This window comes from Ambystoma mexicanum, chromosome 5q, assembly GCF_040938575.1.
Source record: "Ambystoma mexicanum isolate Mex_15411 chromosome 5q, UKY_AmexF1_1, whole genome shotgun sequence".
In the NCBI taxonomy this organism is placed as follows: domain Eukaryota; kingdom Metazoa; phylum Chordata; class Amphibia; order Caudata; family Ambystomatidae; genus Ambystoma; species Ambystoma mexicanum.
In genome coordinates this window covers 1,262,678,220-1,262,692,418 of record NC_090933.1, presented here as the reverse complement: position 1 = coordinate 1,262,692,418, position 14,199 = coordinate 1,262,678,220, and the positions used below count along the sequence as shown (strand labels likewise).

The following is a 14,199-nucleotide window of genomic DNA, read 5'->3' as shown; positions in this document are numbered from 1 at the left end:
GGAGATTGTGCATCTTTTACCTGTGGAGTGTAAAAGCCTTTTGTTGAACAGGTGATGCAGAGCGCTCGTAGTGAACACTCGAAGGTAAACAGGGTGGAAAATCCTGCCGTTCTACGGATGAATATGAAAAGAAAGTAGTCAGTTACAAGAATCATAGGCAAGTGCCTAGTTGGGGATCGAAACGTTTCAGGTGTACCTTGCAAGAAAAGAAGTCTGTCAGGGATCCTACCCAGGGCAGATGCGTGAGCGTAACCGTGAATTACCTTGTTTAACCGTGGCTAAGGCAACGGTACTCTTAATACCACGTCACCGCATTGCGTCTGGAAATGGCGCGATGCAGAGTCTGAAAAGGAATGCTGCTAATGCGGACACCGGGTGTGTCAAAGCTACCTGAAAAGGAATGAGGTTAATGATGTACCTGAAAAGACAAAAAGGAGGACATAGCCCTATTGCAAGAAACCCACCTAACCGGGGAGAGGCAAGATGCAGTAAAGAAAAAGTGGCGAGGGACCACAGTAGGAGCAGCATACGGCAGGGGAGTAATTATATGGGTGGCGCTGCATGTGCCTTACCAGATGTTACAGGCCACTGCGGAATCTGACGGGAGGATGGTAGCGATTCGTGGACTGACAAATAAGGAACTGAGCATCATAAACACCTCTGCACCTAATCAGAATACAACCGCCTACTTCAGGACATTATACAGCAAGATCAGTCCCCACATTGGAGGGGCAGTCATATGGGGAGGGGACTTTAATAGGACGCTGAACCCCAAAATGGACAGGTCGGACACGAAACTAGACAAGCCCACCCCAGCAGAGAAAACGCTACATGTCCTGTTGGGGGGCTTTGGGCTGGAGGATGTATGGAGGCAGCATCACCCGAACGATAGGCAATACTCACACTACGCCGCCCCACACAACCTATACACGAGGCTGGACTATATGTTTGCCTCTTCAGAGTTGTTTGGGAAAAAATGACGAGCTCGGAACATAAGGCTAGAACATTGTCTATCACTCTCCCCTGGCCCTGACGTGGCGACATCAGCCCCCTAGGGCCAGAATCCCAACATGGAGACTCAGAGCCGAGGCTCTGAAGGATACCGCCTTCCGGGGGGACCCCAGGGAGGAGACCATTGGGTATTTCGAAAATAATACAGTGAGTGTGGAGTCGGAGGGTACCCTGTGGGAGGCCTTTAAGGTGGTAGTGAGGGGAGCGGCCATATCAAAATCCAGAGGACTCCAAGGGTGGGGGGGGGGGGGAGGGAAATAGTCTGAGAATTACAGGAAACGGAAAAGAGAATAGAGTTATGAAAAGAGGGGCCACCTCACAGGAGGATGCCTACTACAACAGGCAAGCGCTGAGCTCTGGGAGAGACTGTGTAACCTAAACTATAAAAAATGTATTGAGAGACAACATGCGGGGGGAGACAAACCTGGGAGGATGCTCGCCTGGCTATACAAGAACGAGGCACCCAAGATACCAATCCGGGAGATGGTGGAAGAGGATGGTCAAGTCTGGAACACTCAGGAAGGTGTAAATGAAAGATTCCTCAGATTTTACAAACACTTATACGAAGATACCGGGGTGGAGTTGGGGCGGGAGATCAGAGAAACGCTAGAAGATATTGGACTCCCCCAAGTGAGCGAAGAGGAAAGGGAAGATTTAGACGACCCCATCACAATAGAGGAATTAGAAGCAGTAGTAACTAGACTACCCATGAGTAAAGCCCCCGGGGCAGATGGACTTCCTAGTGAATTCTATAAAACATAGACAAGAGGTACCCCCCCTCCCCCCGCTATTAGCAATGTTAAACAAGGCCTTTGACAAAGGGATACTGCCGGAATCTCCACGGGAGGTGGCCATTGTACCACTCCTCAATCCCGACAAGCTGAGCAGAGAGTGTGGTTCATATAGACCACTGTCCATGCTGAATCAGGACATCAAATTTTTCACATCAGTGCTGGCGAATAGACTGAAAAGGGTACTTAACACCCGGATATGTCCCGGAAGAAGCATATCAGATAACCACAGGAGGCTTCATCATATAGAGATAGAGTAGAGGGTGATCTAAGTGAAATGGCAGTGGTTTCGCTAGACGCAGTGGAAGCCTTTGATTCTGTAAAATGGCCCTGGTTGATGGCGGCCCTGAAAAAATACAGAATGGGACAGTGGTACCTGCGCTGGGTGAAAATGATATATAGCGCCCCAATGGCCAGGGTCAAGACAGGAATGGTCATATAGGGTAAGTGGCAACTCAGTAGAGGCACAAGACAAGGTTGCCCATGGTCCTCGATGTTGTACATCCTAGCATTGGGGCCACTAGCAATATGCCTGAGACAGCAATATGAGGAAATAGGGATCCACACCAAGGGGGCACCACACTTGATATCTTTGTATGCAGATGACATTATTATACCTCCGATACCCGGAAGAGAATTTACAATATATTCTGGAGGTGATGGAGCGTTATGTGACTCTCTCGGGTATTGCGGTAAACCCAAAAAAAATCATGCATGTTCCCCCTGGGCAGATATAGAAGGGTCCCGAGTAAGAACCTCCCAGTCTTGCAGATAGCCTGGCAGACCAGGACTTTGATACCTGAGAATTAACATATATCATACACTCAAGGATGAATATAAAAACACAACACGGAAAGTGCAGTGGAAGGCATTAAAAATAGCATGGTGTTCTGGGCCAAGCTCCCCCTGGCCATGGTAGGGAGAGCGGACCTGCTTAAGATGGTGGCTCTACCTAGGTTATTACATTTCTTTGTGAATATTCCACATATCCCAGCCAGGCGATTCTTTACTAAACTCCAGAGCATGTGTAGAGGCTTCCTGTGGCACAATTCCAGGAACAGAGTGGCCCTTTGGAAACTGCAAAACGCGTACGATAAAGGCGGTATAAACTTGCCGAACTTTGAAATGTACCACATAGCAGCGCAACTACAATTTGTTGCGAGGTGGCTGTCGGAAGATGAGACAACAGAATCCAGATTGTTGAAAGGCGAATGCGACCCTTATTTCCTAAAGGAAGTGAGATGGCTGGAAACAGGATGGAAGACGTGGCACAAGATGTGCCGAGCTATAGGCAACCCGACCTCATGCTCCCGCAGGTGCCATTGGTAGCGCTGTATGGGGGGGGGGGGGAGTGGGGGGAAGGAAGCAACTGAGGAAAGTAATCTGTAAATACTGGGAGCCGGTGGGCCTAGTGACCTTGGGTGATTTATGGCAAGAAGGGGGGGGGGGCGCTGGAATTTCAAATGTCAGTGGATGATACGGGGATACACACAGGGCAACACATCACTTATACCAGAATAACTAGACGGGTGAAGGAAATGTGGCCCAGAAGAATACTAGCAGAAGAACCGGATACTGTCATAGAAACTATGTATGACGTCTCGGAGGGAGGACACGAGACATCTCGAATCTATGAACTGGTAATGTCCAAAGTAGGCAGCGAGCTGCTCCAACTGAGACACAAATGGGAAGAGGAGGCGGGTGAACCTATGCAAGACGGACAGTGGGAAAGAGCCTAAAGATACCACAAAAAGGGTGTCTAGGAATGCAAGGCTGCAACAAATCCAGTTACCACCCACTCACAGGGCATACATGACCCACCGAAGGATCTCTGGGTTTGGAAGAGTGGGAGTACAAAAATGCCAAGTGTGGGGAGGAGGGTGCTGGATGATCCACATGTTCTGGGCGCGCCCGGAGGTGGGAAAATTCTGGGTTGAAATTAAGACACAGCTAGCCGGAAAGGGGATTAACTTGGACGTGGAATCTGTATGGGCCTGCCTGTTGGGGGAGGGGAATTCACTAGACCGCGCAAATTGAAACATGTATGCAAACTTAAGGATCTAGCCTACATCCTGGCTAAAAGGAGAATTGCTATGAGCTGGAAAGCAGCCAGCAGACCCAGAGTATGGTGGAATGACCTCCTGAAGTGGGCAGACGCCGAAACAGTGGCATGGTATGAGTCTGCCACCAGAGGGGAGGACGAAGAAGTAGGACCTCTTGTGGCATGGAGACAAATGGTAGCAACATTGTTAGGAGCATCCCAGACCATCTCCAGTGAATGTGATACAGCCGAAAGTGGCGAAGGAGAATAACCCCTTAGAAGGGAAGCCCGGAATAATAATAAACGCTCGGATTATAAAGGGGGGAGGGAAGGCAATGACGAAGCACATGCAGATGTATGCTGTAAATTTGTAACAGAAATGTCGGGTGTGATGGTTATGTTTTGTTTGTGTGGTTAATAAAAATTGTTTAAAAAAAACTTTTGAACACATGGATTTACTGCATGTGTGAGGTTAGGTGTCTGCAACGAAGGCAGAATTCTGCGCTGAACTGATTTTAGTAACGGGATGGACCGAGTTACTGGCCTTTTGTCTCCCAGGATTTGCTCTGCAAAATTCCTGTCCTCTTGAACTTCCTGTGTATCTGGGAGTGGCCAGCAGCCTTAGCCAACACCTCATTAAGGAGAGGCTGGTTATCGGCTGGGGAATCATTAACAGGAGGGTCCTTAGGAATAGGGGAGTCTGAGGTATAAGCTTCAGCCTCAACTTAAGCCTCCTGGTCCTCTCATCCCCGTCGTATTAAGGGTCTGCAGCCTGTTCCTCCTCCATTGAGGGTCAGGTTCTTCATGGTAAGATCTTGGTTCATAAGGCTCCACTACAAAGGGGTCTATGACGAAGTCCTGAAAGGGAGTATTAGAGCAAGCCCTCTTAGGAGGGGGTTGAGGAGACACAGGAGTGGCCCTGGAACCAGAAGGAGCTGAGGTGGAAGGGGTGTTTCTATAAATCTGAAAATAGTTTGTATCTTTTTCAAAACAAATCTGCCATAAAAGTCATCCTTTTCATTACTGTGTCTATATCCTGCGAGCTCCATTCTTTGGAGCTTGGTATAATAACATAATGAGGGGTAAGGCCCATGTCCTCATCTGTGGGTGGTGTCATTTTGGTCTTGGGGGAGGACTGATTTTTTTTAAGCCTTGTCCTCCTTATGCTTCCCTTTAGAAGAGTGGGTATCTTTAGATGACTTTTTGAGGTGTTTACCACCTCTCCCATCTCTACAAGTGGTTTAAATAGACTTCTTGGGGTCTTCCGCTTGGTCTGACGCATCGCGTCGCCTCTTAGAGATGTGATCTGACGAGGAGCGTTGAATTTCGAGTGTAGGGTTAGACGCTGAACATTCAGTTTCGGTAGTGGGTCGAGACACAGTGTCGGAGGACGACTGGGTCTCGGTGGTGGTTTGATGGACAGCACCTTTTCCGTCCGAGGACGGGTGGGCCTTGTCGTGAGGCAATCGGGAACGCCCAGAGGACAAGGATTCGGTGGACCACTCTAGGTGCCGACCGTTGCCGATCGCTCGACACGCGTGTCGAGTCTCGGTTGGGGCTAATGTGCTTGGTGGTGGATGTACGTGTTGCGCTTTTGCCGCCGGGTGTGGTCCCAACAACATGGCCACCAGCCAGTCCTACGGGGTCGGGGGTCTGCGCCTGGGTAGCTGAAGCTGCCCGGTCAACCTCGCCGTCTGATTCGGCTGTGTTGCTGCCATCGCTGAATGCCCACTCTACGTCTATGGCCTCGAGCTGCCTGGCGTAATGGGCCCAGCGCTTAGTGGAGCGGTCCTTAAGGGTTTGAGAGATGCCTCAAAGTGGTCCCGAGGGAGACACAAATTGCAAATCGTATGTGTATCCACCCAAGGAAACTTCTTGTTACATCTGGGGCAGAATTAAAACGGCGTACTCTCCATAAGGTCAAATTACGGCAGAGGGGCAAACTAATTATATATTACATACACACAATGAAAAAACGTTGTAAAGGGACGTTATGGTTGCAAGTAAAATCGAAAAACCCCTGAAATTCACCAATTATGTTAAGCTAAAATGTCATCAATGATATTTGTGATGTCATCTTTGATGTCCTGGGTGTTAGTCTTAGCAGTGCACGGTGGTGGCACGAGTTACGGTTGCTTAGCTTACCATAACTGCTGAATTTCAGGGGCTTTTCGATTTTACTTGTAACCATAACGGTCCTGTAACAGGTTTACTAGGATGCCCTTAGTGTATATACATATAACATAGAACATACTGAACCCCCCCTACCTGCACTAGTGCGTCTGATACCCGCGGATTCAGTTGCTGGCCAATTAATGGATGCCACTTTTTTTTGTTGGCTGGTGTTCAATGGCTTAAGTAAAAGCAATGATCAGGAAGAAAAATAAATAGATGGCGGGGGGGTGGCATCTGTCCACTGTTTGTTAGAGGAGCCTTTTTCTCTCCATTGATAGATAGCTTGGGTGGCCAATATCTGCAACCATTCTCTGTGTGCAGAATCACAACAGCAAATCTAATTTGGAGTTTTTGTAAAGTAAAGCCCAAAGTGCCCTGTGCCACCAGAAGCAGGAATGCTGGAATCAAAGAACGCATGCATCACAGCATTTCAACCATCCCCAGCCCGAGACTACACCTGGTGGTGTGAGCAGCACACCCTGTACCACACACCGGCTCAAACAGTCTGCCACACACTTCAAAACTTAGCCAGCCTTCATGCCAGCCAAACAAAATGTTGCCACTTGGCACCCTGCTTCAGAATTGAGCAATATTAAACATGCCGCGATAGTCACACACGATTCTCACGAGCCACACGTCAACTATCCCCACAACAAGGGAAATATATGCCAGCGAGTGTCTGCACCGGCATGCAGCTGTCTGGGCAAATTATTGAAGTTACAAGCACTGTGCTCTTTATATATACAATAGGCACATTCTCACAGGGGCTATGCGACACTGCAATGTTCTTAAGCAGATGACCGAGTCAAATCGAACATGGCATTTTAGGCTGTAAGCAATTGGGTTTTCAAAATGAACACAGCACCGAGACCACCTTGCTGGACCCAAAAAACAACATTCTTCAGACCATGGATAAGGGCAAGACCTCACTATTGATACTGTAGGATTTAACAGCTACTTTTGACCTGGTCGATCATTCTATTCTGGCCAGCAGACTGCTTGAACGGGTTTTCTTTTCCAAGTAAGAAGTAAATTGGGTTGTCCAATTTCTGAGTGCTCGGTCAAGGTCTTCCACGTCGGAGGGCTCCATCCTACAGTATGCAGTGCTGCAGGGTTCTTGCCTCTCTCCCCCTATTTGATCGGTTGGAAGCAGAGGGCACCTGTTACGCCAACTACGCTGATTATTCCCAGTGTCTGTTTCCGCTCTGTCACGACTACACAAAAGACCACAGTCATCTAATCTACGTATAACATAATCCTTCGCTGGATTAGTCTAATGGATTTGCCCTGAATAATTCCAAAACTGAGATTATAATCTTGGGCACTGGCCCCAAACTCCACCGTTTGATTCAGGCCTATGCGCATATCCAAATTGCAGACTGTATCCTCCCTACCCTGAAAAGAGGTGTCACCATCGACCAAGAGCTCTCTATATGTGTCCAACGCCTCCTACTTCATTAAGCTCCTGACACAAATCAGATCTTACCTAGACATTTCAAGCTGTGCCACAGTGGCAAGGGCCATCATTGGTAGCCGCCTCGATTATTGTGAAAGTTTGCTGGGTATTGGCATAAGTGAATTAAACCGTCTGCAAGTAATTCAGAATAATGCAGTATGAGCTGTAATGGGATTGCGTACAATGGATCATGCATCATCGGCTCGGAGATTATGCACTGGCTGCCCGTCGCCAAGAGAATCCAGTTTTGCACCCTGTGTATTGGACATTCCTGCTTCGTCGGCCAGAGTCCCTACCTGAGAGAACAGTTGAAATGGCGCCCGGACAGACGTTGCCTGTGGTCAAACAAGTGGGGGCTTCTTTTGGTGCCAAAGGCCAAAGTGGGGTTGGTTCAGAGTGGCTGCTTCCCATTTTCTATTCTGCTTTTGTGGGATGCCCTTCCTCCTGACCTCTGGCTCTGCCTAAACCTTCCAATTTTCAACAGAAAGTTGAAAACGATTCTTGTTCTGAAGCATTTGCAATTACTGAGGCCACATTTTTAACAATGCCTTTTTGCTTTTTTATGCCTTGTAGCTGCCATCCAACAAAACCCTGGTCTTTTTTGCTAAATCAGCATGTTTTGTTTCCAAATGCTGCCCAATTGTGTTGGCTTTCGGCTTGCTAATGTAGCACCACAAACCACACACTGCAGCTTAACTTCTCCAGCAACTGCGATCCATGTGAACCCACTGTTTTTTGCATGTCTTTTGTCTGTTTTCACCTCTCCTCCTTTTCGTTTGAGATCCCTACCATGTTTGGGCACTAGGAAACAATCCAGTTCTAAGTGAGATTTCTGCATTTTAAAGCCTGAACAAAGATTTTTTTTGTCTGTTTTTTTGTACTGGCTTTCAAATGGGGAAACATCACAAACAGCCCCTCTCCTTCCCCACCGCTCATTAACTTGTTAATCAGGGGTGGTGGGGGAGACACCCTAAACCTCCAATTTCCCCACCCACCACACCCATCAACACACGCATCCTCCCTCCAAATACACACATAGTCCAAAACTCACCTCTGCCTCCTGCAACGACTCAGCTGGGGCTCACAGCGCTCGTCGGACCCTGTGCGAACTTGTGTGCAGCAGGGGGTTTGAGTTAGAAAGACCGCTCGGTCACGAAGCAGGCTTACTAATATCGACCCCCCCAGCCCCCCCCCCCATCGGTAAAGTGAAAAAGATCTTTTCATTTAGCACCAACGATCCATCTAAAATAGGAGCCTGAATCTGTGAAAACAATGCAAACCCCCACTTTAATTTATATCACGTTAGTCTTTAAATACCATTTCACATTTTCAAAAATGAAAAACGCTTCAAAAGAATTGAAATGACAAACGCCACATGCAAATATTTAAAACAAACCATGTGAGAAGGCTGGGGGAAAAAAACAGAAAAAAGAAAGAAAATAAATCACTATTAGTACCCAAAAGATTGAAACCATGTGAAGAGCGGAGAGAGTACACAGTGCACTGTAAATGCAACTCAACCAGTACCGCCCCACACTGGACATGACAATGGAATAGACTCAAAAATAGGTTTGAAATCCCCAATTATGACTCCTAACTATACCTTTAAAATTGCCCCACCATCACCTACAGCAAATCGTTTAAAAAAAGAAAAAAGGCATTCTTACCATCGGCAAGTCCACCTACAGAAGTCCGGCTTTTTTTATGGTGCCACTGCTGCTGGGGCAGCAATTTGTGGATCTGAAAATGAAAAAGTACAAAAAATATTATAGATGTACCAGATTGACCGTACCAATATTTGCGCACTACACTCTGCCAGTCAGTGCACGTCCTCCCCACGCACACAAAGGGACCTAGGGTGCAAGGTCCTACAGGGAAGTCCCAGTCAGAGCACATACCTGAAAACGTGACACACTCAAAAAGAGAGCGAGAGAAAGAGCATCAGCTAGTTATATTTTACCCTTTCTATTCCCTGCCTAGAATAGTTGAGAGGTCCAGCCTGCTGGCATTCCAATCATTCATCTACATATCTTACATAGAATCCGACACGGTAGTGCTTAACCCACCTAGCTAGCTTTTGGAAACAGAGTAATAGCCATGTGGCATTTCCTGCAGTTCGGTGACAGCACTGACACAGCAGCAGACTGCCGCTGCAGCCATGCCAGACACAAGGGCCCCTGGCTTCTCTGCACCATTTGGTGGCCCATGCGGTCGAAGGCCTGGCACCCACAGCAGGAGATACACATGAATCCCCCATCGGCAGCAGTGCACTCAATGTACTGTTGGTAACGCAGTGATTTTAGTATATCAAGGCATGCATATATATAGTAGATAGCTAACGGGGTAGCACAGCAGGTTGACAGACGGTTGCCGAGACATTCTATATGCAAAACAGAATTGTGTGATAGGTGGTTTCTTTAAATGCATTTACGGTTGAATTTAACCAAAACAATACAAAAAAAATGATATGCAAAACAATTACTTTTTGCAATTACTTATTAATAAGTGCTATAAAATGGGCAGGGTAATGGGTTGGGGGTATTTCTGCCTCCGTAGTGAACACCAAATGTTGGCACCCATGAACCCAGTTTAATTTCCTAATAACTGCTGTCAGCACAACCAAAGCATTTATTTGCGATTAACCAGTTTAATAAGCATAACGTGATAAAACACAAAGGCAAGGGGCACACAAATTACTGGTGTGGTGCCCTGACAAAAAATAAAAACATCTCAAAGAAAACTAGAGAACGCAGGTTTCAGCAGCGTTGTATTTTTGGAATTAGCCCCCCCCGCCAGCCCCCCACGTGCAGCATGTAGAATGCCTGCTTTTAACAGTGATCCCGCTCCTCCCTGCCACAGTGATGTTCATGGCCCATTGATTTCTCTGGTGTCCCTTTCAGGGCAGAAGAAAACAAACGGGATAAGCAAAAAGACATGAAATTCGCGAATGACGGCTGGGGAAAGGAGCACTGCGCGAAGATTATGTCACTGAGCTCCCAGCTTCCCACTACAAATACCTCAGAGCCTTTATACCTCAAACCCTCATGATGGAGGCCTAGAGGCACTGGAATGGACATTGCTTAAGGGAAATGACTGCAGAGCTTCAAAACTTTTTGTACTTATTACTAAACAATTTCTTCAGATTTAACCAACAATTCTATCTGCAAGCATCAGGCACCTCTATGGGCTCAGCAATGGCCCAGGCGTATGCCAATCAATTCATGCATCACCTAGAAACACAATTCATGCAGAGTGGGGTCCTAAATTGGTCACCTGGATGTGATATATATTGATGTTTTTGTCATTTGGAGAGACAACAAAGAGGAACTACAAACTGACCTATAGCGACTGTGAATGACAGAATCAAGTTCACAATTGAGATAGGGACACCCAAAATACATTACCTGGATGTCCAACAAGAACTAAAAGAAGTGCAAAATCACCACAAATGTATTCTCTAAACCGACCGATGTAAACAATATTTAACACTATTCCAGTCATCACCCGAAACATCTCAGAGACAAATCTGCCCTACAGCCAATTCCTTCGAGCCAAATGGATTACCTCACAAGACTCAGACCTGGAAATTGAAATGGACAAAATGGCCCAAAAATACATAGACAGAGGATACCCGGAAAAGGTCATAACAGCAGCTAGGGACAGATCCGCCTTCACTTCCCAAGAATACTTATTAAGAAAGTAAACTAAGGACAAGGAGATCCCATTCTTGTACATGCTCAAATACTCAAGCCAAAGCCACCAAATTACACGTCTCATCAAGAAGAACTGGAGAATTATAGAACTGAATCCACAACTACAAAAACTATTTCAAGAACCTCTAATAACTGCCTATAACGCAACAAAGAGAGCCAGAAGACACTACAAACCAAAAAACTCTGCACCTTTGCCCGTTTGCACTGCAGTAACTGCAATAATATAACAAAAGGGGACTACGTTAGACACCGAAGAACAGGCACGAAAATTAAACTTTCCTACCTGTGACACTCATTGAGCTGCCCATTTGGAATCTATTATGTGGGACAAACAGCACATAAAATGAAATAAAGTTGTAATGAACACAAGAGCAATATCAGGACGAACAACACCCGCTCACCAGTATCGAGACACTTCATGGAAAAGAGACACCTTGGCCCAGTTGAGATATTTAAATACTTGAAGTAGTACAGAGGGCCCCTAGAGGAGCTGACCACACCAGGAGGCTAGATCAATGAGAGCTCTTCTGGATCAACAAACTGGACAGCATGAGCCCACACGGAATGAATGAGGAGTTCCACTTGCGGGCATTCCTATGAACCAAAAACGAATACAACATAGATATACATGTAACATATATACATACAACCTACATCCTGCTAGGGCTCCTCCCTGATCTCAGTCCGTTAGTCACTATTAGTGAGAGTACCTCCTTGAAAAGTGTTCTGGCCCATCTATGGAACTAGCACCTGCTCAAAAACTCTAGAGAAACTTCATATGTGCACATATTTCCGGCTTTTAGGTTAACCCTCTGAGAATTGAATATGTCAATTACTAAAAAGCTACTCTCTAAAGGGAATGACCTATACACAGAATGTGATCAGAACACGGTACACAAACCTGTAATAGAAAGTGAACCATAGGCTAATTTTGTTAAGAATTTCTGTAGAATGCAATTGAAATTGAGGCATTACATACTTAACTAATTTATAGTTACCATCCACTGTGGAGTAATGATGCACTTGGGTAAATGGTATTGAAAAACATTCTAACGGGAATAGGTGGAATGACAGGAAATGCATGTAAATATGAGTAAGATTACCACTCCAACAGAGTGTGAGCATGGGTGTCCCGTGCTCCCATATAGCATAATGCGAAGGGCACACTCCTATGAACTTCGACATGATTCATCAGCCCCTTTTTTTCAAAATTGCGGACGACGCGAGTTCTACATGTGACGTCACCGCGCGGATGTGCGGATGCGTCAGAGTACCGACATACACAAACCACCATCATTCCAGGAAACCATGCGCATGGGTGGCAGCTCGTGAATAGAAAGGTGAGTCGCTTTAGTACTAAACCAAGGCATAAATTAGTTTTCAAAAATTAGATTAGCAGAGTTTGCTAATGAAACTCTTCTTGATTAGCAGACAGACCCATTTGATTAGCAATGTTGTACTAATATTGTTAATGTCACCAGAAGTTATTTAGACATGTAATGAGCAACGATAATTCAGTGATATGTAAAACTGCTGTAAGACATTATTGAGAGTTGTCAGGCCTTGCAAATTCTTTAAAATTCAGCTAAAGCTGCAGGTCAGGTAACTTAGTTTACCTATTCGACCTAAGAGAAGTGCACTCAACCCATAGCAACGTATGACAACAAACGTAAATGTGATTTCTGTAAAATGGTGCATGTCACTACAAAACACTCTTTGATTGGCACACTGCTGCCACCCAGAGGCCAGTCATGCACAGTGACATTTTTATTTGACACACTGCAAAAAAAGTAAATGTTCAATAAAAGTTTCATCCCTTGCAATTGGGACACTACATAAAATCTACTCAACTTTGCGAGCGGGAGAAATCCCTACGAGCCTGTAAAATAAATAGATCTGATAAAAAAGGCTCTGGAAGCAGTTTTGCCAGCTGTATTCCTGGATGGAACTATTGATCACTACTTGCGTAAACATCTAGTTCGCTTTGAGTATTCATTATGCAAGAGGAAAGAAAGAGACTATGCAGAGTGGATGGCTTAGCAAGCAGAGAACTGGGCAGACTAGGTGGAATATTGTAGTTTGTGGTCATTTCACTTTCAGGGTAGCTGGTATAAAAGCAACAGGGTGATAATATATATAATGCCAAGGAGTATGGGATTGCTCATGGGTTGAGCACCTGTTGCTAGTTGCATACATTTGTGCAAGTTACAGAACTACTTCAGACTTACTGAGTTTTATTTGTAGAAACAGGCTTCTTTAATTCTGGGGAAAAAGGGGGACAACGTGCTGTTCCCTTTTCCATAAACAAAGATTCTGTTTACTTGTAGTCACGAACCATTCGGTTGAGGCGAACAGTGTTCAGAAGTTTTCTCCAGGAGATGGGACTCTATTGTCTTTTACTATGTGCAAACTGTTTTCCTAGGGATCACTCATCTTCAACTCCTTAAAAGTCTCAAATTGTCTCTCAATCCTCTCTATTTGTTTCTCTATTGCTCTCCAGAAAGGAGGTCTCCAGATCACGCCCCCATTGGTGCTGGTTGTGTTCCAGCCTCCTTAGGGCTCAGCCCCTCTTGGAAAGGCTTCGCGGACAACCGTTAGCACGGTCGTTTGCTTTTCTGTTTATCCACTCTTCCTTTCATTCACTTGACGCTCACCTTGGCTTCCGGCTCCCTCCTCGGTGACTTACAGCAGCTGCGAGCGCTCCTTCTTCCGTTCGCTCGGAGGACGACTTTGTTTTCAGGGCTCTGTCAAGCCGTCAGCTATTTCTTCGCCCGACGCTTGCGATTCGCTTGCAGAGTCGGGCCCCCCTCTCCCTGCCGGCACGCCAGTCAGCAGGAGAGGCTTGCGTCGCGGCTCCTCCTCCAGGAAGGTGGGGGCTACGGAGGGGAGCCGCGGACCCGACAGCTCCTTCGATGAGGTTCTCGGATGACAGACGCCTCCAGCTGGGCCTCTAGTGCCGTTAGGACTGTCAGCAGCAACTCTCTCACGGCTAATTTCTTCGCTTGTATAAAT

At 46.3% G+C, this 14,199-nt stretch overlaps 1 protein-coding gene across 3 annotated transcripts in view; it reads right to left on the bottom strand.

Annotated features, from left to right (window-relative positions):
* LRRC14 (leucine rich repeat containing 14) overlaps nucleotides 1-14,199 on the bottom strand; it is a 215,135-nt gene that overhangs the window by 42,458 nt on the left and 158,478 nt on the right. For 2 of the 3 annotated variants that reach the window (XM_069621777.1, XM_069621776.1), the window contains exon 2: nucleotides 9,142-9,214. In XM_069621777.1, the coding sequence (XP_069477878.1) occupies nucleotides 9,142-9,214 (73 nt within the window). Of the gene's footprint in view, nucleotides 1-9,141; nucleotides 9,215-13,415; nucleotides 13,744-14,199 lie in introns of those variants that run through there. The other variant, XM_069621778.1, reaches the window with a different exon arrangement.